Below are 26,830 nucleotides of genomic sequence, written 5' to 3' on the forward strand. Positions count from 1 at the left end.
ATCGTGATGTTCCTATTTTAAACAAAACCTAGCGTTTGGCGTCTTTTTCCCCCAGAAGTTTCGGGAAGTCTTTATCCCGGCAGAAGTATGGTGATGGAGTTAGCGGGGACTGAGGAGCAGGTCCGCTCTGCCTTGGGCAGCATCAATTCTTTTTTTGCAAGTGAGACCAGGAGCACAGTTTTGGGGACCTTCTCCCATTTGCATTTTTCCTTCCCTTTCTCTGTCCTGCTATTCCTGTCTCCTTTCTCCCAAAGCAGTGAGTTGTGGAATTCTGACCCACAAGTGGGCTCTCTGTTAATCTTCCCGTTCTTGCATTTCTTATTCCAGCTGCGAGAAGAAAGGGGAGCGCTTTGTTTTGTGAACCATGACCATTATACTTTCTTCCTCTGTCCACTAAGTTGATTGCCTACAGCTTTACAAGTGCTGGGAAAGGAATTAGCCAGGCTGCCCTCTGAGCCGGGACAGCATTCTGTATGGAGGGTAGTATGTCCAATGCTTACCTGCTGATTAAATAAAAGGAAACCTTTACTGTTACACATACTGTAAAGAAGAAAGAGCTAGAAGGAAGGGGTCTCCTTCATTGGGATTTCTTGGTACACTGCTTGTGATCCTGTACTGTGCCAATAGCACAGATGAAAGATCATGACCCTCTTCATTATTTCCTGGACAGCTCACAAAATGGCACTATCCAGCAAAATATTATTTCATAGCAAAATATATTTTAATTGGAAAATCACTTGAAGTAACGGAATAAAAATGTGTAGCAGGAACTTTCCCAACAGACAGCAGAGTATGTACAGTTTGTGAGCGGAGCAGCATGTATTTAATATATTTTTATATAGAAAATACAAGCATATTTAAAAATGGAAACATGTAACAAAGTATGTCACAACGAATAACAAAACATAACACAAAATAAAAAGGTAAACCCAAAATAACAAGTTTACTAAACAAAACAAGACCCAGCACCGTGTTGGAATTTCTTTGCGTAAGTTCCAGGATGCCCAGGACTCCCAGGAAGAGATGATCCTGCTTTTAGGAGAGCTGGTTGGTTGTGCAGTGGTTAAAACCCAGTCCTCCTTTTCCTGGAACAAAAAAACAAAGAGATTCAACAGAAAAACTGAAGACGTAAGAGCTTAGGAGCTGATGACAACAGCATTGAAAGTCTCAGATGCCTGGGCATTATCTGTGACACGGTTTGTAGGGATGGGGGTCGTTCCTTGAGAACAGGTGCTACCTTATGGAAAGATCTGAGAATCAAAAGAACCCGGGTTTTGATCCCGTCCCTCTCACCAATTCCCTGTCTGATAATCCTCTTATCTCTAAAATGATGAGTTTGGACTTTGTGAACCTGGAAGTCTCTTAAGCATTAACAGTTGATGGTTTTGTTTACGGCATTTACTTAGGGTCAATTTTCTGAAGATGCTCATAGAGATCAGAGGAAACCCAGTCTCTTTCTTAAGGATGGAACGAACTGGAAATGATACAGGGTCTGCCTTATTCATCAGCAGAGGAGGTTAGAGGCTGAGGGATTTAATGGTTGCCATGGGGTGCTTCTCCCCCAGCTGTCACTGATGGCAGGAAGGCGCTCCATCCGTGAAGAAGCGTCTACTGAGCACCAGTTTTTGTGCCTGTACCAAGTCCGAGGGATACAATCTTCAAGGCACTCAGTCTTGTGGGAGAGAAGAAAATAAAAAATTGCTTGGAAATATTTACTGTTTTGATTTCTCAGAAAAGCTTTCTCTTCTCCCCATTTCAGGGAATCATACTCCACCTTTCTTTCTTCCAGGAACTGCCAGCCGCCTCTCCCCTTCACCCATAAGTAAGGTAGAGATTTTGACAAAATGACCCTTCAAGTTAGTATAACAGAACTCAACCTAGGGCCGCAGTTCACTGACCCCTCGTGGGCCCTCCAATCGATCTGCAGTAGTCAGTTCTTCTGGATTGTTAAACGGGGTCAGTGCCTTATTTGTGTGGATACCGTGGGATGACATGTGAAATGTGGAAGCTATAAGCAGGGCTGTCCCTCCACCTGAACTGAGCAGCAGAGAACACCCCACTGCAGCAAAAGACAGGATGGAACAGACGCTGGAGAGAGGAGGGGAGACGAGAGGCGGACAGGCTTTAGGTGGCTTTCAAGTCCTCAGTCTGGTCCTCCTGATGCTCAGCCACCTCATGTCTTTGGGTGCAAGGTCCTTCTAGCCTGAGGACATATTCCTTTCTTTAGTGAAGCTAGTTAGAGTTGCAATAAGAGAGTCCCGACTGTTACACATCTCTTAGAATAACTGATCACAGTACAAGGAGGCAGGGACTTGCCCCATTTTCTGGGTTGAAGATGAACCTCTCCTCGTATGTGGGATATGCCTCTTAACTCATTTTGCTGAATATATACATCTGGATTCCTTCATTAAACTTTTGCTTTAAAAAAATCGAGATTTTGTTCTCTTTATTAATCATTTTCTTCACATAAGCTAATAATTATCCTTCCCCTAGTTGAGAAAGAGATCCTCTGGAGTATTTTGATGTTAGGGAACCACACAAACTCTGGGTTTCCTTTTCTTATCTAGAAGATGAAGGAGTTGAAATAGAAAGTATAAAATTATAAGAATTTTATAAATACTTCCTGCTCCTTTTTGAGTCACTGTCATTCTTAGTCCTTTTATCTTTTCTTTTCTCTCTCTCTCTCTTCTTTTCCTTTTTCCCCCCAGAAATCCATTGCAGTTTGACTCTCATTTTTTAAAATTCTTTCAACTCTGCTCTCACGTAAAACCATCATTTTTATCTTGGAAGTTTCTACATATCCATATATAATCCAAATTTGCTCTTTGGAGTTTATGTTTTCTCTCTGCAGAGATGGCATACACTTGATAGGAAGAAATTCATTGGCCCAGGGCTGATTTTTTGTTGTTGTTGTTGTTGTTAATAAAGTGTGTACTTAAATAGGTTTTTGCCTTTGCAAGCTGAATTGTATTCTAATCACAATGAAATTTTAAAAAATGGGAAAATTAGAGATGATTTCAGTTAGCTGAATTTCCCACTTTTTAAAGAGAATATGAAAATATCCATTTATTTTTCATGATTACTTTAAGACAGAAGTAAATGTACATAATACAAATCTAAGTGATGTAATACAATGACACGTACTGAAAACCTTAAAATAGAGCTGTTAATATTCCAACATTGCAACATTTGTGAGGACGATGTTACAATATTGAAAATATTTTATCCATGGTATGATGTAGTATGTCTGACATTTCCTGAAGTTTAAAAAAGTTTAAACCTTGAGGAAGAAAAACAAAGCTAGAGGCATCATGCTCTTGCATTTCAAACTATATTACAAAGTTTAGTAATCAAAACAATATGGTATTGCCATAATATCAGACATGGAGATCAGAAAGACAGAAAAAAGAGCCCAGAAATAAACCTTTGCATGTATGGTCAATTAATTTATGACAAAGGAGCCAAGGATATACAACAGACTCTTCAACAAATGGTGCTGGGAAAACTGGACAGCCACATGCCAAAGAATGAAATTGGACCACTTTCTTATACCAAACATAAAAATTAACTCAAAATGGATTAAAGATTTGAATATAAGAGCTGAAACCATAAGACTCCTAGAAGAAAACATAGAACTTGGTGATGATTTTTTGGGGGGATTTGACAGCAAAAGCAAAGTCAAGAAAAGCAAAAATCAGCAAGTGCGACTACATCAAACTAAAAATTTCTTCACAGCAAATGAAACCATCAACAAACAAAATGAAAAGGCCACCTACTGAATGGGATTATATATCTGATAAGACGTCACCATCCAAAATATATAAAGAGCTTATACAACCCAATAACAAAACAAACAAACAAACGAAACAAAATAAAAACAAACCCCAAACAATTTGATTAAAAAACAGGCAGAGGATATGAATACACATTTTCCCAAAGAAGACATATAGCAGGCCAATAGGTACATGAAAAGTGCTCAACATCATCAGCCATCAGGGAAATGCTAATCAAAACCACAGTGAGATATCACCTCACACCAGGGAGAATGGCTATTATCAGAAAGACAAGAAATAACAAGTTTCGGCAAGAATGTGGAGAAAAGAGAACATTTGTGCGTTGTCGGTAGGAATGCAAATTGCATACTATGCAAACAGCATGGAGGCGCCTCAAAAAAGAAAAAAAAATTAAAAACAAAACTGCCATACAATCCAGTAATTCTACTTGTACTTCTGGGTATTTCTCTGAAGAAAATGAAAATACGAACTTGAAAAGATGTATGTACCATGTTCACTGCAGCATTATTTATAATAGCTAAGATATGAAAACAACCTAAGTGTCTATTAATTGATAAATGGATAAAGAAAATGTGACACACACACATACACACACACACACACACACACACACACACACACACACACACTGAAATACTATTCAGCTACGAAAGAATGAAATCTTGCCATTTACAACAACATGGATGGCCCCTGAGGACTTTATGCTAAGTGAGATAAGTTGGACAGAGAAAGACAAATACCATATGGTCTCACTAATATAAATAACATCCAAAAAAATCCCTTACAGATACAGAAAACGGATTGGTGGTTGCCAGAGGCAGGGGGTGGGGGTGAAATGGATGAAATGGAGTCAAAAGGTACAAACTTCTAGTTATAAAATAAATAAGCCATGGGGATGTGACATACAGCATGGTGACTACAGTCAAAAACACTGTATTGCATATTTGAAAATTGCTAAGACAGCAAATCTTAAAAGTTCTTACCATGAGAAAAAAATTTTGTAATTATATATGGTGATGGATGCTAACTAGATCTACTGTGGTAATCATTTTATAATATATATACAAATATCAAATCATTATATCGTATACCTGAAACTAATATAATGTATGTCAATTATTCTTCAATAAAAAAGTTTACATTATTTTAAACTATTTTTTCCTTAGACTTAATTTTGTGATAATCTTTTCTCAACTAACATACTTACTGGTTAGAAATGAGAAACCAATTGACAGATGTATTTTTACACTAAAATTTTTTAGTCAATTAAATACTGAATATATATATGTGTGTATATATATATATATACACACACACACTAAAAATATGAAACAGGAGTTTTGATTTTATTTAAAAAAAAATTTTTTTTTAACGTTTATTTATTTTTGAGACAGAGAGAGACAGAGCATGAACAGGGGAGGGGCAGAGAGAGAGGGAGACACAGAATCTGAAACAGGCTCCAGGCTCTGAGCTGTCAGCACAGAGCCCGACGCGGGGTTCGAACTCACGGACCGTGAGATCATGACCTGAGCCGAAGTCGGACGCTCAAGCCACCCAGGCGCCCCAGGAGTTTTGATTTTAAAAATAAACATTTCTTATCAATTTCAATAGTATTTTTTGTAATCAGGAATGCAAATGAACATCATTAAAATGTACTGTTTATTATTTATTTTACAACCTTACATATGAAGGATGCAATCTTCTGTTCATGAAGGCAGTTAATTTATTTGTTTAATGAAAACTTTTTTCTTTTGTTTGGAAAACTATGGAACGTTGCATGAATTTGCATGCAATCCTTTTAGAGGACGCCATGCTAACTTTCTCTGTAGTGTTCCAATTTTGACTTTATGCGCTGCCAAAGGTGAGCACAAGATTATTTATTTGTGAGATACCCTTTTGTCAATCCTTAACTAACATTTCTTTGTGTGGCTTTAGTTCACATTTAAAGAGTACCAGAAAGCAGATATTTTTGGAAAATAAAAGCTTCTACTTAAACTGGAGATACGTTCTGGCTTTTGGGACACACTTAACTTGAATTTTGATCTCTTTGTGTTATAGTTAAACATTTGTTTCTTCTAATGGTCTTACCTGGAGCAGTCATGTCCTGTCCAAGCTGAGAGACAATGACATCGGTTCGGTCTTATGCATTTTCCACCATTTAAGCAGGGAGACTGGCAAACAGCTGGGATGAAAAATTCATGCATTTATTTAATTAATATTTAGCAGGTTGGAAAACATCCATGAAGAGGTGTAGAATAAGATCTGATGCTGCTTTCCACTCCAGCCACTCCCATTCCTCACTGACCATTTGTATTACACATTCCTGCCACTCTGTTTGACCTTGGGTCTCATGTGAACTACCCACCATCCCTCCCTTTCCCTTCCAAGCTAGTCAAGTTGCAAATGTAAGTCCCAGGTTAAGTCCTGCCTGTGTATTGAAACCTCTGCTGATGACATTAAATCCACTGATTTTTCTCAGCAATTCTTTTTATTTATGCAACCGATGTGATGTATACCATTTTGAACTGCATATTTTTCAAGTGCAACTATTCCAAGTATTACTTTCTGCCATTTTCCATACTGCTGCCAAAATCACTTTTCTAAAAGAAAATCCGATCGTATGAGTTTCCTGCTTAAAACCCTTCAGTGGCTTCTGTTGCTCGTAAGACCTAATCCAGCATCTTGAACTTGGCACCCATTGCATTTTTCTACTCTGGCTCTGTCCATCTTTACAGCTTCATTTCCAGCCACACCCCTACATTCCCTCTATGGCTTCAGTCCTGCTATGGTGAACACACCTGTGTTACGCTTCCACACTTTTGACTAGAATGATCTTTTGGTGACTACTCTCGCTTTTCTGATTCTATGCTTGCGAAGACTTCTGAATGTCTTTACTTGGTTAGTGTACCTATCTTCACTGTTGGCAGAGCCCCTTTTAGAGAATTCAATTAGCTAGAATTATCTACTTAGAGGCCATTCTGCATCTTTTCTCCTGTTTCATACACTGCTGTCTGCTTAGTATGTAGGGAGTGTAAGCACGTGCCAAGATAGCTGCTGCGAGGTCAACAAGAAAGGAACACTATATGATGCAGCATCATTAGGGAGCTTATTCTAGTTAGGGAGCCAAGGAGCTAAAAGAAATACAAATAAAGCAGATCAATGGAGCTTTAAACTTCATGGTTCTAACTAACTGTGTAGTATCTACAGAAATGGAATGTTAGAAAACAGATTATTGTGGTATAAAGCAAGTTTGGGGATAAGAGGAAGCTTAAGCAGGGTTTTTGAGGTTGGATAAGCGTTGAAGAGGTAAGGGAAAGAGGGAGACTGTGAGTTTGTGCTGAGAGATGCGGGGAGAAGGGACTGACTATTTGGGGGTAATGAAGAAGCCATCACTGTGGGGGATGGTATGGGATTGGTAGGATGGGAACTGAGTTTTATCAGGTGCGCTGAAGCCAATTTAGGCAGAACCTTGGAGGTTAGAAGAATTTGGGCTGAAAAATTTGGGCTGGATATGGAGACAATAGGGAACCATGTTAGGTTCCTAAACAGGGCAAAAAGATAAGCCCAAAGTGGTACAGTATAGTGATGTCTAGCTGGGAAATGGAGACAGAAAGATTAATCAATAGACTCTGACAGTGATTCAAACAAGAGACCTTTTACTAGCTGGTGACAGCGAGGACAGAGGAGGATGTAGGAGATACTGTGCAGAAAGAAACAGAAAGGGGCTGATACTGGTGATCGCAGAGGAAGGAGCAGGAGACTCAAGGATGCCTCCATCTTGAAGAGCGGTGCCCCCGCTGCAGAGTAAGATGCCTGGAAAAGGGCCAGACTCGTCTGCATGTGACTTCAATTTGAGAAATGCAGATAAAACATCACAGCTGACTTGTTAGAAACAAACACTATATAGACTGCGTTTAGAGTTTCAAACAAAAGCTTCACATTTGGCTTCCTCTGGTAGGTTTTTCCTTTCCTACATTCATGGGTGGCTGGCTTGAGGGAGGGTGACTACATGTGTGATTTTTGCCTGTGACAGTATGTTTCACTCCCATTCCCTTGGTTTACTTATTAATAGTAGCCCTTTCACTCAAAAAATGCCCTAGTGTGAAAGCTAAATTACATGGTCACCGAGCCTTAGAGTTCATGCCAAACCCTGGTGCCAATATGCCTGTTCTATTTGATGTTTTACCCACCAGAGAGGTGGTATAAATACTGCTTTCACGAGGGATGGTAGAGTGTTAGACATAATACAAATAAATACAGCAAGTTCTGTTCTTTTAACAGTTGCCTAAAGATTTCAGACTTTAAAAACCTGTCATTTATTTATTTATTTTTTTAAAACTTAATGTTTAATGAGAGACAGAGAGAGACAGAGCATGAGCAGAGGAGGGGCAGAGAGAGAGAGAGACACACACACACACACGGAATCCAAAGCAGTCTCCAGGCTCTGAGCTGTCAGCACAGAGCCCGACTCGGGGCTTGAAACCACAGACCGTGAGATCATGACCTGAGCTGAAGCTGGATGCTTCACAGACTGAGCCACCCAGGCGCCCCAAAACCTGTCATTTCAAGCAGATTCATTTATTCGAAATGAGAAACTGATCATATGCAGGCACTTATGCTAGGTAGCAGACATACAAAGATCATGAAGAAGCATCCCTGCCCTCAAGTGGCATATAATCTAGTAGGAGCAAGGACAGATCGATAATCAGTTAAGACTTCAAAGTACAGAAGAGTAAATGTTTGAGACAGGCAAAGGTTAAGGGGACAAGATTTGTCACCAATCAATGAACAACAGTTTGTTACTGTTGTCCACGAAGGAACCATCTCTTTGGGGAGATTTCCACTTAAATGGTTTTTATTCAGGGTCGTGTTCTTTCTAGTTACCAAAATACAGTAATTTAGTTTCACAGAGTTTAAAATAAATATTCTTCTGAACCTCCGCATGCTTTCTCGATATTCTGCAAACAGAGCAGATGACGTGAAGAAGGCAGGCGGCTGAGCTGACTTAGAAGCTCTTCTTTGGTTCACGACCCTGACAGGTCCTACGAAGCAGCCGTAGAGTTCAGCATTGAGACTATCATTCAAGACACCATCTTGGGGGATTTGTGAAAAACCTTGGCATCCTTTTGTTTCACTGCCACCTCTGAATCTGAGTCATACTCATCAATGTTCTCCAGGGCCTCATGGAGCCAAGTCACCAAGAAAACAAACCCAGAGAGAAGACCTACCTGTATGACAGCGGGATCCTGTCCAGCCAGGTGGGCAATCACACTGATAAGGGGCCACACAGCGACCACCGTTCAGACAGGGGAGGATGCATATTGCTAGAAAGGAGATCGACAGGGATTAAATCAAAACACACACACTCAGATATACGTTCAAGTGTTCACAAAACGTTTTCCGGGAGGAGTAAAACCTTGAATGACCCACCAGATAGTCTCCCCGGATGTGTTCTGTTTATTAATCAGTATCACTGGAAAAACACAATCAGGAAAGTAAGGCTGGACCTTTAGCCTAATGAAATGACTCTAGTGCCAAATGCACTCTTTTAGAGAGGATACACCGTGATCGATGTCCGCTAAGTGCTGTGCTTTCTCTTCACAGGATAAGCGGAATGTTCTCCCGTTATTATTGTTTCAAATTTCCTTTTCAAATTACATAAAGTGCTCAAGAAGTTTGGCCGTCTCGAGGCTCTCTTATTGTCTCGAATTAAATCTAAGAACGGGTCAGATGGGCTCTCTGTAGGCCGGTGTTGGCAACACATTAGTAGCGATGGAACAGCTCATCCTTTATTTCCTTGAAGCAAAGGCCTGATGGGGACTGAGTGAGGCCTCTCCTACACTGTCCCCAGTGATCATTCTTCCTAGAAATTACTGAGCTCTTTAAAAGGGAATAGTCTGTTTAGAAGGAGTGAGGCTGTCTATTGGCTTGCTACTCAAAGCACAGTTCTCCAGCCAATAGCATTACCGAGGAGTTGGCTACAAAATGCAGAATCGCAGGTCCCAACCCAGAACTACTGAATCAGAATCTGCATTTCACATCTCCTAGGTGGCGCGTATGCACCTTAAAGCTTGGGGAACCCTGGTCTAATGCAGTAGCACAGGCACGTGCTCTGTGAACCAAGCGAGGCCTGCTGTCAGGGTCCCCCAGGGTAAATGTTTCCCCGGTCTTTGGACGCTTAGCATTAAAGCAGGTCAAGTTTGGGAGCTCTAAATGAGAAAGAATGATAGCAGAGCAGAGGGAGGAAAAACATGATTCTTCTTCTTTCTTACTCAGTGTGAGAACACTTGCTTTGGTGAGTTGTTGGCCTAAATTTATTTCCATTGTATATTTTTTTTCTTTCTAGATTAGTTGAAATAGTTACACTCAAAACAGTTTTAGAATCTCTTATGACATGTCTGGCCTTCAAAAAAATGATAAAACTGATAGAGGCCAAGAGCCATCACATGAATGACCCTGGATGTGATTTCCATATACCACTCCCAATGAAACAGGCAATAATTTTTCCCCGCATATATTTTTTAAGATATTAAAACAGAGAATAGTTTAGACATTGAAATGTTTTTCAAAATCACTTATTCCCTTTCTCCCGCAAGTTCAAATTCAAACTTACAAGGATCAAAATTCTGTATTAATTTACTAAGCATTGTGTAGACACAGGAGTGACCACTTCCCCTATTTTTTTTTTTTTTTAAGTTGGGAAGAACCACCCCTAATGAGAAAGAGTGAATGGTGGGTTGCAAATACGACATACAAAGTACAACGTTATGCAATGCTGTGAATTTATCCCAACTGCAGCAATGAGAGACACAGTATATAAATTGACTTGAGGTAGGAGAAGATGGGGGCTGGGAAACCCTCTATTATAAACTGCTTCCCAAGAAGATTCTTGGGAATTTGTGACAGGAGGTATGTGTGGAGATGGCTCTTGATAACTGTGTTTTCAAGGTCACTTATATTCCAATTCTTCTGCAACCAATTGACATATTCAGATAGACTCCAGATGCTCTTGTCTGGTCTACCACAGGACCAAATGAGCTCCTTCCACCAGTAAAGCCCACCAAAAGCAAATGAGTTCCTTCCACCAGTAAAGCCAGTTCCTTCCACCAGTAAAGTTTGCTTCCACCAAAGCAAATGAGTTCCTTCCACCAGTAAAGCCAGTTCCTGGTAACTCCCCTGATTTGGCAGCCTCCAGGCAAGGTATCAGGACTCAAAGTAAGATTTAAGGACATAGTATGTAAGGTCTGAGGAGACTCACGTTCTTCACAGAGGCGCCCCATCCAGCCATCTGGACAGGAACAGGCATTTGGGCGTTGGCAGATACCTCCATTCTGACATGGGAATCGACAGACAGCTGGAAAAGAAGCAGGATGGGTCACAAATCTAGGGAATTACAGAAGAGTGTCTGTCAGAAGATAGGATTCCTTATTTATATTTCCTTGAGTCAAGTTTTACAGAAGAGAAACAAAACCGAATCTCAAGATTCAGCGAGGGTTAACGTGAGGGTTTTGAGAAAGAGGCATACACAAGCTTGGGTAGTTCTGGGAATATGGCTTCCAAAATTTAATAACCTGGGGGTTCAGAGCAGAAGGGGACAAGGTGGTTTAGACCAAAGATAATCTCTTTTGGTCTGCCCCAGGGGAAATGCCTCTTCCAGAAGATGTGAAAATGCCCTTCCGAAGGTGCCCTTTGATGGCCAATAGCTCTTTGGTGCTGCCTCTTTAAGACACTCAGTGTCTTAAAACAAACAAGTGAAGACACAAACAAGCAAGCAAAGCAAACACACAACTCTCATTTGCCTTCTGGTTTTAAGGGAAACTTGGGCTATTCTTTGAGGATGTCACCTCCTCAGCTGCCCTCTCACGAGGAAGAGGTTGTACCTTCTCTTACATCTCGCCTGTAAGTGATCTCATTTCTCACTGCTGCTGTCAGACAATCTCCTTCCAGCTCTTGCACTTGCCCTTGCCTCTTTTGAGGCCATTCATTCATGGATTTCCTCAATTCTCCCACCCTCCCAGGTCATTAAAGACTTTGGCCTTTTCACCCCAAATCCAAATCCAACCATTGTTCACGCGGCTGTGTGAACAACCCATTCAACAATTAGATTATTCTTTTAGTTCCTGGGTTAATGTTTGTCATGTTCACTAGCATAGCTCCTGACTTTCAGTAGAATGGAACAATCACTATGATTTGTAAAACAGAACAAAACAAAACAAAACAAATCTGTTTTACTAGAAAAGTATAAGTTTTAGTACATACCAGGATGCCTCATTGTCTACTTCTTTCAATTTTGCAGAATTTTAAGCACAGAACCTTCTTCCCCCAAGGGAGATTTTATTGAGTGCACATACACAATTCATCCTTGGGTTTGCCAATTCAGTGCACCAAATGAAGACACAGCAGTGCTCACATGAACTCAGAGTGCTTGTCACCAGCCCCCAGTGTGGCCAGGGAGACCATGGGGTGGGCTCAGCTTCCCTGGGGCTGACTGGTACCTCTTCCCTCTGAATCTGCCCACTGGGCAGGCTATCCCGTCCCCAGCGGGGCTAGGGGTCTACCCAGGATGCGAGTGTGGAACTGGAATCTGCTGAAACACCTGAGCATCCGAGAGGTGTCCTCGTGGCTCAGACATGACACAGCTCCCCCTAGCAGCTGGTGAACACTCCAAGAGAGCACAAGCACTTCCCCGAGGAGCCATGATTGACTCAGGAAGGGACAGTGTGCTGGGCCAGAGTTTTGTGTGAAAGCTTTTAAAACTCAAACCCAGAATGTTAAGGAAAATGACACAAATGTCAAGGGAAACGTATTTATTTTTAAAAATTTTTTCTTAATGTTTATTTTTGAGAGAGTAAGAGGGAGACAGAGTGCGAGTGGGGTAGGGGCAGAGAGAGAGGGAGACACAGAATCCAAAACAGCTCCAGGCTCTGAGCTGTCAGCACAGAGCCTGATGCGGGGCTCAAACCCACAAACCGTGATATCATGACCTGAGCTGAAGTCAGACGCTCAACCAACTGAGCCACACAGGTGCCCCAAGAGAAAATTTAAAGCCAAGGAAAAAGAACAGAGCAGGCATCCTAGCTGTTGGCCTCCCCAGACTTCCATATACATTTCTCTACAGTTTCAATGAGAAATAACCATTCAAATATTTCCTTACCTCTGCAAACAGGAGGTGATGTCCAGGTTCCATTCTCCAGGCAAACACTCCTTAGGGGACCCTCCAACATGTATCCACTGTAGCAGGAGTAGGTGATCATGTCCCCATACTGATAACGCACGCCTCGAGTGATGGCATTTTCTACAAAAGTTGGTGGACCGCAAGATATTTCTACAGGAAAACAAAAGCACAATTGAGCCTGTGCTACTAACCCAGCCAGCAGATGAGAGAGAACACAGTCTCGTCTCAAAGACTGAATTAATTTCAAGAGCAAAGATCAAATAGCACCAGAGAGGTGGCTTCCAAGAGAACTTCAATGCAGGATGTTTATCAGATTACAAGAGGAGAAGCATAGGGACTATTTGTAGTCTATTGTGTTAGAGTAAAGGTCATTAATTGCAGTATTGCAGATTCCATCAAGGCTGTTTTATTAGTGCCTAGAGTAGCAACTGACATGCAGTGGGCTCTTGATAACAAATTTGAAACATGAGTAAATGAATGAATATTGTCTCTAGCCTCTAGAGACTCAATTTACACACTTTGATGAGGTTTACAACATTCAAGGTTTCACATCAGTTTCCTTCTTTTCAAGACTGTAAAGCAGTGACTTGTCACTTATGAAACGTGTGAAAATGAATGATAATTTTAAAAGTGATGCATACTGTATATTTTTAATTTTTATTATTTTGAGAGAGAGAGAGAGAGAGAGAGAATCCCAAGCCCCACGTTTGGTGAGCAGCCTGATGCGGGGCTCGATCTCACGACTCTGGGATCATGACCTGGGCCAAAATCAAGAGTCGGACGTTCAACTGACTGAGCCGCTCAGGCACCCCCGTACTGTATGTAAATTTCAATAAAAAATCTTGTAACTAATTTTGCTTTAAGAAGCGTTGAGATAACTAGAGTCATTCTGGGGAGGCTCACAAGACAAGGGTTGAATTAGAGTTGGTGCTCCAATCGATATCCAGTTTGTAGAAGTCTAACTTTTTGGATGACTCTTCCTGAATTGGCTTCTAAAAGGTGACCTGAACATAATACCATTAAGAACTTGTCAGTGGAAATTAACAATGTGTACAATTTTTCTAAATTTTCTTTTCTTTCTAAGGTGGTTACAGACATTAATTAAACGAATCGGATATCAAATATGTATTAATGTAAATACTTAAATCAAATATTTATTGGAAACTGGAAAAGAAATTGATGAAGAAAATGCTGCCCCTTTACTCAGAGTAGTGGGAAGAAGATGGGCAATTTAAGAGACAGCTGTCATAGAGGCTTGGAGACTATACTATGGGAAAATCAAGGTGAACGTCACTAATTATGCCTAGGACTGTCAAGATACAAATCGCAGTGACAGTAGCATTTGGACTAGGCTACAAAGCTTGAGTGGAGGCTATGAAGCTTCCAGGTTGGGGTGAATAGCATGTAGAAAGATCATGGTTGGTTCACCGAAGTGATCAAAGCATGGATTTCAAACCACCTATATGGGAATCACCTTGGGTTCACATTAAAAGTGCAAATTTTGGGGGGCGCCTGGGTGGCTCGGTCGGTTAAGCATCTGACTCTGGCTCAGCTCATGATCTCGCGGTCCGTGAGTTCGAGCCCCGCGTTGGGCTCTGGGCTGATGGCTCAGAGCCTGGAGCTTGCTTCGGATTCTGTGTCTCCCTCTCTCTCTGCCCCTCCCCTGCTCGTGCTCCGTCTCTCTGTCTCTCTCAAAAATAAGTAAACATTACCATTTTTTTTTAAAGTGCAAATTCTGGGAGTTTCTAGCTTATGAGTCTGCATCTTACTACCCTTGGTGATTCCTAGACACACTGAATTTGAGTCGCTGACTCGTAAGGACAGATATCAGGATGAGGTGACAAAAAAATGAGGGAAGTTGTTGCTCATGTCTCTCAGGGAAGATACTTTCTTCTAAGCCAGAGGCTTTGCTTTAATAGAAAATGCAGAAGAGGGATTGAGGATAACAAACAATGGTAGAAACTGTCTCTTTCTCTCCAAGGCAACCCCTGATGCTCTCAAGAATATTGAGGAATAATTAAGCATGCACCAGAGTGCATGTCTCTCCTTGCTTTTTCTTCCAGTGCTCGGAGTGGTATTTTTCAGGGAGCCAAGACCGATGTGAGGATATGCGTGCAGAAATCAGGCCACTTGGCCTGCTTTAGTCCAGGCTGGTGGTCAAGGCTTATACATACGTAATGCTTCCTATTTCACTTGGAGTAGATTTTATAAGACTAAAAGCATAGTATATATTCCCTGGAGTCAAATCAAAATTCTTTTTTTTTTAAATCTTTTAAATGTGTACTTATTTTTGAGAGAGAGACGGAGTGTGAGGGAGGGGCAGAGAGAGAGAGAGAGAGAGAGAGACACAGAATCTGAAGCAGGTTCCAGGCTCCAGGCGGTCAGCCCAGAGCCCGGCGCGGGGCTCAAACTCAGGAACTGTGAGTTCATGACCTGAGCCAAAGTCGGACACTTGACCGACGGAGCCACCCAGGTGCCCTAAAATCAAAATTCTAATGCCGTAGTAGGCCGCTAGTTGAAACTCCAGGCACTTGGGCCATTGGTGCATCTCCTCCTACCAGGGGACACTGCTAACATACACCAGTTCATTTACTCTTCAAAGCAAACTTACAAGATAGCTATTATTGGTGTCACTAACACAGGAGAGCCCGAAGGTTCGGAGAAGTTAGGGCACTGGCATAAGTTCCGACTTAGAAAGTTTTGAGGATAGAATTCAAACCCAGGTCTTCTCTGCCTCCACAATCCCCATGGCCTTCACACTTCACAACTGGGGTGCAAGTGTTGTAAAGATGGACGCTATTGTAGGCATGATACAGTTGTCAACTATGTAGCCCAGTGTCTTGCATCTGGTTAGACTCGATGAGAATTTGTTCACTGACTGCTGCAGAGGGAGTAGCTTGGAGTACAAGGGAGCCGGAGGGCAGAACGTTGGGCAGGGGAGATATTTTAAGTGCAGGAAGTGTATGTGAAGAGATGTCAAGAGTTACCACAAGGCAATAAGAGATGCCGCCAGATGACGTGTGATGTATCACATGGTGCTAGCCTGGAGGGTCGCAAATCGTTTGGTTCCGGGACCCGCAGCAACACCCGGGGGCTTGTTCAAAAGGCAGATTCTTGGGCCTCGCTGAATCAGACATTCTAGGGTGGGGTCCAGAAATCTGTTTTTTTTTTTTTTTAATTTTTTTTTTCAACGTTTTTTATTTATTTTTGGGACAGAGAGAGACAGAGCATGAACGGGGGAGGGGCAGAGAGAGAGGGAGACACAGAATCGTAAACAGGCTCCAGGCTCCGAGCCATCAGCCCAGAGCCCGACGCGGGGCTCGAACTCATGGACCGCGAGATCGTGACCTGGCTGAAGTCGGACGCTTAACCGACTGCGCCATCCAGGCGCCCCCAGAAATCTGTTTTAAACAAGCCCTCTAGGTGGTTCAAGTTTGAGAATCAATGTGGAATCATTTTTGTATTGTAAAGCATCCACAGCCTATAGACTGGGGACTCTCAGAATATGGGGAAAATATGTTATGTTATGTTATGTTATGTTATTTATTTATTTACTTACTTACTTACTTACTTACTTATTTTAAGGTAGGCTTCATGGCCAGCATGGAAGCCAACATGAGGCCTGAACTTACAGTCCTGAGATCAAGACCTGAGCCAAGATCAAGAGTCAGACACGTAACCGACTGAGCCACCCAGGCGCGCCTTGTTTTATTTTTTTAAGGAATCTCTATGCGCGGTGTGGGGCTTGACGTTAGGACCCTGAGATCAGGAGCTGCGTGCTCTACCCACTGAGCCAGACAGGTACCTCAGAAAAAAATATGTATTTTAGATTTAATATTTTGCTCATTCCTAGAAGAGCAGGTTTTGAAAATCTCTTCAGTGAATTCTGGTCAGGTAGGTTTTAGCCTACTTCTGGAAAGATGGTTTCCTTTTTATGTTTGGAATGCAAAGATCTTTTTTTTTTTTTTTAATTTTAAAAATTGTCAACACAGAAGCTGATAACCACGATAACACAGAGACCTAAATACCTACATTTAAGTCACTTGATTCAAAATAATCTCACAAGGATGAGAAAACATTCTGCACTCATGAGATGAAATGGCTTCCACCTCCATTTACTTACTTTCACATTTGGCACTTGTCAGTGTCCACGTCTCGTCGGGGTTACAGGTAATGACGCCCCGGCCTTGGAGCAGGAAGCCTTCCCTACACTTGATGGACACGTTCTGATCAACGTAAAACTCCTTTTCAGAAAGCAGAGCATTCTCAGGAATCACAAAAGGAACAGGGCATGGATTTGCTGTTAAACAGAAAAAACAATGCTTACTGATATTCTCTTTTCTGATTTCTTCAAATGCAGAGTGTGGTGAGCCCTGTAGGAGCTGGGTTCACAGTTATGATAATGAGGCTTAAAAATATGGAACTTCAAACATTAAGAAAAAAACAAAAAAACCTCGGTTTGGGGGCAGGTGGGTGGCTCAGTCTGTAAGCACCTGACTTTAGATTTTGGCTCAGGTCGTGATCTCAGGGTTGTGAGACTGAGCCCCACGTCGGGCTCCATGCTTAGCAGGGAGCCTGCTTAAGATTCTCTTTCTTTGTCTCTTTCTCTGCCCCCGCTCTCTAAAATAAAAAAAGGAGGGTGCCTGGGTGGCTCGGGTGGCTCACGTCTTGATCTCACAGTTTGTGAGTTCGAGCCCCACGTGGGACTCTGGTGGCAGCGTGCAGTCTGCTTGGGATTCTCTCTTCCTCTCTCTCTTTGCCCTTCCTTGCTCGCAGTTCTCCCCGCACCCCCTCAAAATAAATAAATAACTATTTTAAAAAGCAGTGTTAAAAAAATAAAACAAAAAACAAAAAATATTTGTTTTGTATCCACATGACATTATTTTTAAGGATAAGATCAGTTAAGGTCTGAAAACCCCAAGTTAGTCAACCACTCACACATTGTCCTAAAATTCTAAGATGGGAAATTAAATAGTTGTTTGAAACGATGGCTCAACACTAGGGAAACGAGGTGTGCTAGAAATCACGGAGTGCATCAACATCCCCCCTTTTTTTCATTTATATATATGAAGAAAAAAATATTAAAAATGCAGAGTAAATGCTTCTTGTTGTCACTTTACTCTCTTTAACTGAACATCCTACAGAAGGACGACCCAGAGAATTGGCAGACATTTCTAAGCAAGCTGATATTAACTTTAGACTTACACTACCATGAACAGGATATTAGAACTTAAATTGTAGAGTTTTCAAGGCTTATTTCTAAGAGTGGATTCATTTTGTAGGTCTGAAGGAAAAACGGCAATGATGATAGCACAAAGACTTCTTACTGCAAGTGTGTGACACACATATTAACATATATTTCAGCAGTTTTGGTTTTCCTGATTTTCAATGCGCACAAGAGGTATTTGTGAGTGAGGAAGGCATCAGCTGAGTCTTGAAGGCTCAGTTACTGCATTATAACACTTGAAACAATAACCAGAGCTCCTTCAGTTCAGATCTTACATGTGAATATTGTTTTCATTCTAATGCTTCTAACTAAATTAACTTCATTCATTATATATATGTATATACTTTATTATATTAAAATTAGACATTAATATATTCTTTCTTCACCCTTTTCACAGCCCCAGTCAAATTCATTACATACTTGTGTCAAAATTTTTTCATTAAGTTGCATTTTTTTATTAGTGCCTTGGACTACCTGTAATCATCCAAGGAATCTGACGAAAGCCAATTCTTAGGATATTTCAGATAATATAACTGGGTTTTAAAAATAGCCCACAGTATTTGGTTTGGATATACACTGATTGCTTTCTCTGGGTCAGTCTCACTCAGTGGAGTTTCCTCTGTTTCAGACACTGGGGAAATTAATCATGAAACTGAATCTGATTAAAACCTCTCTTAGAGTCAACACACACGTTTGCAGAAAGGAACTGGGTGGCTCCAAGCTCCGTTTTCAGTGCAGTATGCCTCAGGTGCTCCTTCAAGGCTGTACCCTCTGTTACAGGAATATACCACACTGGGTCCAGCAGCAGTGTTTTCGACTTTGGCTTTCCCGTTCAGAAACCCAAGAGGAGCTTCACACCTGGTCTCTGGAAAGAAAAATAAAAGCCTCATATTACATGCTTCTTCCAACCCTCTTTCCTTCTTCTGCTACAATTGCTAAAGGTACTCAGTGCATCATATAAAATATTATAGCCTGCTCATATGTGAGATACAAGGATACGTTTTGAAGGAAGAAAAAACCCCAGCGTGTCTAAGTTTTGGATTTGTACATGCAGGTGATTCAAGACTGGCATTTTGCCTATTGACTCTAGCTGTCTTTATGTCTATTGCTAACTTTTGTCATTACTAGTGCTGGGGGTATAAATGAGCAAGCCCTATCTCAGACCAAATGAATCAGAATCTCTGTGTTGTGGCCGAACTTCTGGTATTAAAAGCATCCCAAATGATTTCTAATGGTCACTCAGGGTTGAGAGCCAATGGATTAGACACTAACTGACTTCTCTGGGCTTCTTCCAGCCCGGTGAGTATTCCGTATACTGAGACCACAGATCTTAACTTTGGCTGTACCTTGGAATTACCTGGGAGCTTTAAAAACATATTGATGTGGGGTTCTACCCCCAGAGATTCTGACCTGATTGATCTGGGCAACGGATTTTTCAAAGCTCCCTTAGCTTTTCACAGCGTCCCAGTGTGCTGAAGGCTAAAAGCCAGGGGAGTAAGGCAGTGCTTTCAAACTAATGCGCACAGGAATCACCTAGGGATTTTGTTAAAATGCAAATTTTGGTTCAACAGGGTTGGGGTAGGGCCTGAGAACTTGCATTTCTTTCTTTTTTTTTTTTTTAATATTTTTTAATGTTTATTTATTTTTGAGAGAGAGACAGAGCATGAGTGGGGGAGGAGTAGAGAGAGAGGGAGACACAGAATCAGAAGCAGGCTCCAGGCTCTGAGCTGTCAGCACAGAGCCCGACGCGGGGCTCGAACCCACGGACCGCGAGATCGTGACTTGAGCCGAAGCCAGACGCTCAACCGACTGAGCCACCCAGGCGCCCCGAGAACTTGCATTTCTAACAAGATTCAGGTGCTATTGATGCTGCTGGTCTGTGGGCCACACTTTGAGAATCATATTGATGTGAACAGGCTTCCCTGAAAACTGATAATACAGATATCAATATATCTAACAATTTCATAATTATATAAGAATTTTTCAAATCAGGTTGCTCAGTATGAGCACTTTTCCCCCACAGAAATATCTGTATTTTTTATATGCCTCAGAAAAAAGGTGTATAATAAAATATATAAAATATCAATAGTTTTTTTTTTTTAATCCATGAGTGGTGGAATTCAAACTATCATTTTCTTTTTGCTTATTTGTGTTTTTTAACTTTCTGCCAAGAACTTGTGTCACGTATTTAGTAATTTAGAAAGAAAAAAACCCACAGATAATAATAGGATTCATACAGAACTTATTACTCTCTTGCATTTCAGAGAGAGCAACTGTACAAACCATTGTCATTGCAGTTTGATTTATACCCGCTGCAGAACTAAAACAATTCCCTCACCAATGCCATGGTGGGTTCCTATGCCAGATCTCCATGTTTCCTTTTCTTCCCTCTCTCCCATTCCCTGCAAATATATTCCTACATTTTATTTTAATCATGAATGGCTGAGTTTGAAAAAAAAATGCTATTATCAGGAATCCCCAATGATGCCTTTCTGTGACTTGAGATATCACTCAATATCTTTAAAAAATATTTTTCTGGGGCAGCTGGGTGGCTCAGTCAGTTAAAAGTCTGACTTCACTCAGGTCATGATCTCACGGTTCATGAGTTCAAGCCCTGCACTGGGCTCTCTGCTGTCAGTGCAGAGCCTGCTTCAGACCTTCTGTCCTCCCTCTCTCTCTGCACGCCCCCCACTCGTGCACTCTCTCTCTCAAGACATATAAGTAAACTTAAAAAAAAAAATATTTTTCTGTATAATATATACAAGTTTTGGAGAACTAAAAATAGTCATATATTCTCCATTGAGTTCCAACCACACAATATTCCTTTAAGAATGTAAGATTCCTGTGTATATAAAATCAAATCTTTACTCTACCCCAGAAGACATGTGGAAACAACCTTGAGTCCTAGTGGCAGCTTTGACACTAATTTAATTTATGATACTGGGTAGGTCACTTCACTTCTCCTAGTCCCCATTTACTTATTTAGTGAGATAAATAAATCTATCTGATCTTGGACTTAATCCAATCTAGTCCAGTTGAATCATCTAAGAAGCTGCTTGACTAGAATCTAAGAGGCCAATTCTAATTTGAAAATTTGATGATTCCCCACGATTATTAAGAAAAGAAGTTTAAAGCCTGCCACTTTGATAGGCTTGTAACTACTTGTATCTAAATATAGTTGACACTTGAACAACATGGGGGTTAGGGGCGCCAACACCCCATGTGGTCAAAACTCCATGTATAACTTTTGAATCCCCAGAAACTTAAGAAACCAATAGTCTGTTGACCGGAAGCCTTGCTGATGACATAAACAGTTGATTAACAAATATTTTGAATGTTTTAGGTATGATATGCTGTATTCTCACAATCAAGTAAGCTAGAGAAAAATGTTACGAAGAAAGTCCTAAGGATGAGAAAATACATTTACAGTACCAGACTACATTTATTGAAAAAAAAAAAAAAAAACCCCACATATAAGTGGACATGCATGGTTCAAACCTGGGTTGGTTAGGAGGTCAACTGTACATTGTCTCCAGCAGAGGGATCATATGGGCCATGTGTTGGGAATGAACTCATGTGAATGAACTCATGTCTTGCTCAATAAACTTGCATGTTCTCATAAGATGAGTTAATGCAAAATTCCACACACACAAAAATGTGACAGATGTGATGACAACATCACTAAAAAACTGTCAGTTTTGGCTAGTACCGTCACCAAAAAACAATAGCGCTAAGCCTTCTAATTATAATTATTTGGGGGAAAAGTCCACAAAAAGAATGCAAATAAATCCAATAATGAACTAATTTCGAAACAAAATGTTTGCCATTCCCAATTTGGTAATTTTGTGCTCTATTCCAATTTAATCATTAGTTTCTACTATTGTTTTTGACCCTTTTATTGGCTCGGGGACCTTGAGCAAAAAGCCCATAAAAGATTCTCCGACAGTTTACGGAGATGATTAAAAAAATTTTTTTTATTAAAAAACTGATTTATAAAGAAAATGTGGCCATGTTGTTATCATGTGTCACATGATATGGTATCGTTTTTTTTTTTTTTTTTTTAGGACTGCTCAGTGTCATTTGACTTACTTTTGCACACTGCTACCTCTCCACTCCACATTCTGTTCTTCTGACAAACACGTTCCTTGTTCCCCTGTGAATTGATGAGAAAAAGGTCATTGACAAGATTATACTCAGTAACGGAAAGATGATAAGGGAACACAAAGTAATCATGGCCGTGAACTTGAATCTTCCAGCACTGGAATGCTAAATCAATTGATTAAATAAATATAGTTTTTAAGGGCTAGGTTTAGACTTTCAAAAATGCTTTCATCAAATTACTTCAAACTTCATACCCTGGCTGAGCAGTGTAATTAAAGTACAGATTTTATTTCACTTTCTACTGACCTGACATCTGATTATAACCAATAGCAAAGGTCGATCAAAAACATGTTTGAAATGTCAAAGAGGTATATTTGCTGAGTAAGTTTTAAAAATATTTTGAATTGAATTTATTTTTCAGTACCTGAGAGAGGTATGGCCAAGAATGTGAATTGGCATTGTTACACCTTATAGTTTTGAACATAAAACAAGTTAAGATATCTTACAGGTATGAAGAGTGAATTTTTGGCAATGTAACTTAACCATTAAAGATAAATTTATCCTGGGGCACCTGGGTGGCTCAGTAAGGTCAGCATCCGACTTCAGCTCAGGTCATGATCTCACAGTTCACGGGTTCGAGCCCCGCATCGGGCTGTGTGCTGATAGCTCAGAGCCTGGAGCCTGCTTCAGATTCTGTATCTCCCTCTCTCTCTCTGCCCCTCCCCCACTCATGCTCTGTCTCTGTCTCTCAAAATAAATAAACGTTAAAAAAATTAAAAAAAAAAGAAAAAAAAGAAAAATTTATCCTACTAAGGGCCCAAGCATTCAAAATTTTATTTGGGGTAAAAATCTTTCTAAAATGTATTTCCCTGCCTTCTTAAATAAAGTAAAACAATGGGGCGCCTGGGTGGCTCAGTCGGTTGAGCGTCCGACTTCAGCTCAGGTCATGATCTCGTGGTTTGTGAGTTCGAGCCCCGTGTCGGGCTCTGTGCTGACAGCTCTGAGCCTGGAGCCTGCTTCGGATTCGGTGTCTCCTCCTCTCTCTGCCTCTCCCCTGCTCATGCTCTGTCTTTCTCTATCTCTCAATAATAAATAAAAATGTTAAAAAAAAATAAAGGATAATTTAAAAAAATGAATATAATTTACTTGAAAAATTTTATGATTATTATTCTGAATATATTTTTGCATATTTTTCAATATCCCATAGCCCTTGATGGCTATATAGGCAGTTGGTCCTCTATAGTTATTATAGGCATATATGGACTAAGATTACTATTCTTTGACTTCTGGATATAATTTTTATGAGTCTTTGTTTCTTCCCTCTTTGTTGGTTATCTTTTACTGTAATCATCAGTGTTCCTAATGATAATGCTTCTCCATGCTTTAAATTCCTTAGCTACTATGGAAAACTAAGATAAATAAAATTTTGTAATATATGTTTAAAAAGATTAGGTTCTAAGTAAAGTTTTAGGGACCTTAATTCTAAGTCAGATTATGCACATGGATTTTGTCACCTGTTTCTTCATTGCTCAGAGCCCTTTGGATATCATATTGTCTTGAAGCTGTGTTCTATATTAGCAAGAAGTCTGAAAACGAGCTATTGCCTCTATTTTGGTTTGATCTGACTGATGCCTTTCATCCTTATTCTTTATCAAAGATATTTTCTTTGAGCTATCAGTTTATTGATAAATCTTTACCTATAAAGATTCCATTGGCTTTGGTGGAAGGTTACTCTCCTGACTTTCCAAGAAAATAATTGAATCAATTAAGAAAATGTTTCTTTTGATATACAGTCATTATTTTTTTTCTTATTGAAAAAAGTTATGTGTGTTGATTATAGAAATTTTGGAAAATACAAATGAAAAATGGGGTTTTTCAGGATTCTCCATCCAGAGACAAACACTGTTAACATTTGCCATGCTTTTTCTACACTTATATACTTACGTATGCACAGGAAAATGTGCTATTTTAGTTTGTGAGTTTTTATTAATTTTGAGGAAGTGTATGACAAGCCATTAAAGCCAGTTCCCTATTTAGGTACTTCCAGAGTGGACTACAGTCAAGTAGTTAATTTCAGTTAATAGTTGAGCATTTTCCCCACTATTTTTCCCTTCTCTTTCATCTAACGATTTGAATAATAAATATTCTGTTTTGACTATGCCAATTTTTAATTCCAACAGAAACTCAAATAAATCTATTTTCTGTAATTATTGATGTAAAAAAAAAAATCAAATGCTGTCTTTGGGCTCCCTCCACAGTTACGCTGCGAATTTCATCATACTTTTCCTTTTGACTTTTTTTCTCTCTGTCCCTTTACATCTCTTGTTTTTGATGAATGAAGCTGGAGTTTTAGATCCAGATTAACATCCAGTAACTATTTTTGACATAGTGTTTTTGCATGATCAACCATTAGGTTAGATACTTACAATGCTTTAGAATCATCACAACTACTTTATTGTTCACTAGTGATTTTATAAAATGACTAGCCCATTTTTGAGTTATTTATTTTGATTTATTCCTCAATTTCCTATAGTAATTTTATTTCAAGAAGATTGCATGTGTGGTAAAATTTCTGAGACTTAGGTGGCTTAAGAAAGTTGTTTATTGTACATATAAACAGTAACTTACTTACAAAGCGGAAGAATTTAACATGACTGACATTGATTGTCCAAATTGCTTTGCCTGATTTGGGTAACAATACAAATAGTAGTAGGGATCACAGTAATTGCCCTATACTGAACTGGAACCATGCATAAAAGGCAGTGCTTGCCACTTTTTAAATCTTCAGCCCTTGCAGTAACCTTGCAAAGGTCGCTATCAAATTTCTAGTGTAGACAAAACAGAGAGGAAACAGCGGCAGAGAGGTTTGATTTATTCTCTTAATACTTCTCGTCCAGTGAGAGACAGAGCTTGTAACAGAGGTCTGCTGGGACCATGTTGCTATTCTTAACCACTTTCCAGCCACTGACCCTTGCCATCTGGAGTGCTTGTTAAAAATGCAAACCCTTGGGGCGCCTGGGTGGTTCAGTCGGTTAAGCGTCTGACTTCAGCTCAGGTCACGATCTCACGGTCCGTGAGTTCGAGCCCCGCGTCGGGCTTTGGGCTGATGGCTCAGAGCCTGGAGCCTGCTTCCGATTCTGTGTCTCCCTCTCTCTCTGCCCCTCCCCCGTTCATGCTCTGTCTCTCTCTGTCTCAAGAATAAATAAACGTTAAAAAAAAAAATTAAAAAAAAAATGCAAACCCATAGGTCCTATTTTTAGAGGGTCGCAGCCTAGGAATGTACACTCCTTTTTTGAACTTCTCAGATGATTCACAAGCAACGGGTTCATAGACCGCACTTTGAGAAACACTGAGTGATGTCTCAGAGTGGTTCTCTGTCCTAGTCCTGGCCATACATTGGAATCACCTGGGAAACTTTTAAAAAGATGCTGCCGCCCCGGACCCAACTGACAGAGGTACTGAATTAATTAGCCAGGGGTGACAGTAGGTATTGGTAGCTTTTAAAATCTTGTCTCATGGAAAAACTCAAACACATGAAAAATGTAAAAGTAGAAAGAAGAGTAACAAACTCCCACATAACCATCACCCACCTTACACAATTGATTCAAAGCCAAACTTGTTTCCTCTAAGCCCCACTCCCTTCCTAAAAACTCACATTATTTTACAGCAACTCCCAGATATCAAATCATTTAACAGTAGTTATTTCAGTATGAATCTCTAAAAGATGAGCGTTCTTAGAACTATAACCACAATAACCAATAACATTACCACAGCTTAAAAATGATAATTCCTTAATATTAATCTAATCCTGTTAGCAGTCAAATTTCCAATTGTTGCATAAATTTTGTAACTGATTATTTTGTAGTTCAGTTGAATCGGGACCAAAATAAGTCTACCTGGTTTATGAACCTTTTTAAATCTATAGGTTCCTTCTATTTCTCCCTTACACTGCCAACTTATTTGTTTTAGCAACTGGGAAACTGGGTCCTTTGTTCTGTAGCCATTTCTACAGACAGAATTTTGCTGATTGCTCCATGGTGGTGTCACGTAGCATGTCCTTCCGTCTTTGGTGTCGGTTGTCGGGATTTAGAGATTTTATAAGATTCAAATTCAAAAAAAAATTTTGTTTGGCGAGACTTTTTCATATGGTGTGTTTTTCCATCCAGAGGCACATAACATCTGTTTGCTTCTATTTTTTCTAACACCAGTAGCCATGATGATGACCTACATCCATTAGTTCCTAAGAACTGCAAACTCTGAGATTTAAATCCTATTATTTATTGACTGAAATACTTCTATAAAGGGAAGCTTCCCTCATCTACTACTGGTTTTCTAGTCATGCAGCTAGCCTGGAAAAGACAATTCTTCTTTTATTGTCTGTTTTCAAAATAATGAATTTGTTCATAAGCATCTTCTAATATTGGTTACCAACTAATTTTCTTTAGTGTCATTATGAGTCTACTATTACTCATGACATATTTGATGTGTTTCAGTCCATTAAGTTACTACCTTATTGAAGCCCAAATGGTCTTA

General features: G+C 40.1%; 1 protein-coding gene and 1 non-coding gene across 3 annotated transcripts in view; both read right to left on the minus strand.

Annotated features, from left to right (window-relative positions):
- Positions 1–697: 697 nt before the first annotated feature.
- Positions 698–26,830, minus strand: part of SVEP1 (sushi, von Willebrand factor type A, EGF and pentraxin domain containing 1) — a 201,326-nt gene continuing 175,193 nt past the window's right edge. The window contains exons 41-48 of one of the 2 annotated variants that reach the window (XM_019454226.2): positions 22,286–22,349; positions 18,888–19,061; positions 17,093–17,269; positions 12,949–13,119; positions 11,053–11,148; positions 9,023–9,118; positions 5,883–5,976; positions 925–1,085 (exon numbers count right to left, since the gene is read on the minus strand). In XM_019454226.2, coding sequence (XP_019309771.2) covers positions 1,064–1,085; positions 5,883–5,976; positions 9,023–9,118; positions 11,053–11,148; positions 12,949–13,119; positions 17,093–17,269; positions 18,888–19,061; positions 22,286–22,349 — 894 coding nt within the window. In that variant the 3' untranslated portion in view covers positions 925–1,063. Of the gene's footprint in view, positions 1,086–5,882; positions 5,977–9,022; positions 9,119–11,052; positions 11,149–12,948; positions 13,120–17,092; positions 17,270–18,887; positions 19,062–22,285; positions 22,350–26,830 lie in introns of both variants that reach the window. The other variant, XM_053908172.1, reaches the window with a different exon arrangement.
- Positions 5,554–5,663, minus strand: LOC128778719 (U6 spliceosomal RNA). The gene has a single exon (XR_008424446.1). It is a non-coding gene; the product is annotated as a U6 spliceosomal RNA (small nuclear RNA).

The sequence above is a fragment of the Panthera pardus genome, unplaced genomic scaffold, assembly GCF_024362965.1.
Source record: "Panthera pardus isolate Hobbes unplaced genomic scaffold, ASM2436296v1 HiC_scaffold_20, whole genome shotgun sequence".
Taxonomy (NCBI): Eukaryota; Metazoa; Chordata; class Mammalia; order Carnivora; family Felidae; genus Panthera; species Panthera pardus.